The following is a 2,659-nucleotide window of genomic DNA, read 5'->3' as shown; positions in this document are numbered from 1 at the left end:
AAACGTAGTCCCTGGGACTGGAAGGAAGTTTACTCTTTTGAGTGTCTCGTGAACGCCTAACATCCATCCATTCTCATCTGCAGTTGTAGTTCATTAGTTCCCGTCACCATTGGTGGGTCCCAGATTGAGGGCTGGAGGAAGCTAGACTCTGACGGGGGCCCAGAATGGATGCCCGCAGCGTCCCCCCAGCCCGAGCCGAGGGCCCTGGTCCCGGGCTGGGCCTCTCCTGCTCACTCGGGGGCAGGGGCGGGGGGTGCCGGGTGGCCACACCTGTTGTAGCCGATGGGCTTGTGGTTGCAGGGCTCCCCGACATTGGAGCCGGCCACAGAGCAGTCCACGTAGTAGCCCAGCAAGTCCTCCTCATGCTTCGGCCGGTCCCACTGCACGACCACCGAGGTCCTGGTGTTCCGGGACGCGAGGACGCGGCCAGGCGCCGAGGGCACCACTGCAGAGACAGGCGCACAGGCCCAGCGGCATCAGGGCCAGGGGCCACACCGGGGGCCCACAGCCCCCTCGTCTACAGGGCCGGGGGCTTCGGTGAGGTTTGGACAACGAGGACAGAGCAGAGAAGGGGGCCCAGGAGGCACCAGGCAGTCCTCGTACTCTGTCCCAAAGTGCCAGCCTGGTTCCCCAAGAAAGAAGCCCCATCACAGAGTCTCCCACCCCCGCCAGCCCTGGTCCAGACCCTCCAGCGTGCTCCTCCAGTAACACACGTGCTTTCTTAACTGGGGTGTAAAGCTAGCTATTTAAGAAACAGGACACATTTCCAGCAGATTGGAGAGACTCAGCAAGGGCCTCAAATCAAACAATGATGCAGCCCTGGATCTCTCCCCTGGTGCAAGTCAGAATCCCTCTAACCCATACTAGACATCTTCAGAGACAGAATTGCAAGCCACATGGACCAGAACCCTAGTGCATGTAGGGTTGTATTGTTGTTTTAAAATATTTCTAACCCTTTTTTTGGCTTCATAAAAAGAAAATGGAACTTGGGAGAAATGTTGACCAAAACAAGGTAGAGAGATCGTCAACTCCAGCACAATGAAACTTTAAGACAACTTGAATTTTAACCCACAGGTGACATTAATGTCTTTGTCGACATTCGCTGTCCCGCGTGACGTTGCCCAGGGCCCGTCTCACACACGGGTCATGTGCAGGGACTGCTCACCAATGGTGTCCTGGGCCTGGATGGGGGCAGTGATTTCCGACGGGTCACTCAGGCCGTGCTTGTTTGCTGACAACACTCGGAACACGTATGGCTTCCCCTCGGCGAGGTCGAAGACGGCATATCTGGGGGACCTCACGGCCGTCTGGGCATTCACCCGCTGCCAGCTGCCGCTCCCCACCATGGACTGAGAAGACAAGGGCCCGATGGAAGCCACAGTCCCTGAACCCGCATCCCAGGGGGCGCTCGGCTCTGGCTCCCAGATTACACAGTGGGAGACCACAGCCAACGGCTCCTCTGAGTCCATCAACATCCCTGTTCTGAATTTTAGGAAAAGGAAGCCAATCTGGAGAAGGGGGTGAGAAACTACCCAAAGCTGGATATGTTAACAATGAAAATTTTTATGTGAAAGCCAATAAGTGATGGAAAACTTCAGGGAATCAATACATAGGTTGTAGCTCTAGTAAAGGTGAAATGAACTGTAAACAGAGCTAACCGAGGAGTAGATGCAGAAAATTCCATCAAAACTTCTCACATTTGAGTTTAAAATTTTCACTGTTTCCCAGCTGCTATAGTCGTCACAAAGTGACACCTCCCTAAATAACGCAATAGCGTAGGTACATTATGATTCCAAATGACACGTATGTATTAAATGTGGCCACTTCAGTCATTGTATAAAGACCTTCACTGGGGTGAGAGAAAGTGTATCACTTTGTTAAATGTAATGCAGCATGCCAACCACATCTACAATATGTGTGCATGTATGTGCTAAGTCTCTTCAGTCTCATCTGACTCTGTGCCACCCCATGGACTGTAGCCCGCCAGGCTCCTCTGTCCATGGGATTCTCCAGGCAAGAATATTGCAATGGGTTGCCATGCCCTCCTTCAGGGGATCTTCCTGACCCAAGGTTTGAACCCGAGTCTCTTATGTCTCCTGCACTGGCAGACAAATTCTTTACCACTAGTGCCACCTGGGAAGCCCATATCTATGGGCTCGATACCAAGGTACAAACACCTATAGAGGAAAGGACATGTGCCATGTTAACAATGACTATTTCACATGATCAAATTGTTGGTGATTTTCATTTTGTCCTATATATCATCTACATATTTGGAACAACAGACTGGTTCCAAATAGGAAAAGGAGTTCGTCAAGGCTGTATATTGTCACCCTGCTTATTTAACTTATATGCAGAGCACATCATGAGAAACGCTGGACTGGAAGAAACACAAGCTGGAATCAAGATAGCCGGGAGAAATATCAATAACCTCAGATATGCAGATGACACCACCCTTATGGCAGAAAGTGAAGAGGAACTCAAAAGCCTCTTGATGAAAGTGAAAGTGGAGAGTGAAAAAGTTGGCTTAAAACTCAACATTCAGGAAACGAAGATCATGGCATCCGGTCCCACCACTTCATGGGAAATAGATGGGGAAACAGTGGAAACAGTGTCAGACTTTATTTTTCTGGGCTCCAAAATCACTACAGATGGTGAC

At 50.9% G+C, this 2,659-nt stretch overlaps 1 protein-coding gene across 1 annotated transcript in view; it reads right to left on the bottom strand.

The window, feature by feature from the left end:
* The window catches only part of MYOM2 (myomesin 2), a 59,229-nt gene that overhangs the window by 26,245 nt on the left and 30,325 nt on the right, over positions 1-2,659 (bottom strand). Inside the window, exons 14-15 of the mRNA XM_010835274.1 lie at positions 1,166-1,349; positions 271-445 (exon numbers count right to left, since the gene is read on the bottom strand). Of these exons, the coding sequence (XP_010833576.1) occupies positions 271-445; positions 1,166-1,349 (359 nt within the window). The remainder of the gene's footprint in view (positions 1-270; positions 446-1,165; positions 1,350-2,659) is intronic.

This window comes from Bison bison, unplaced genomic scaffold (assembly GCF_000754665.1).
Source record: "Bison bison bison isolate TAMUID 2011002044 unplaced genomic scaffold, Bison_UMD1.0 scf7180017864040, whole genome shotgun sequence".
Lineage (NCBI taxonomy): Eukaryota > Metazoa > Chordata > Mammalia > Artiodactyla > Bovidae > Bison > Bison bison.
The sequence above is the reverse complement of the archived record's forward strand: the minus strand, read 5'-3'. Positions and strand labels throughout refer to the sequence as shown.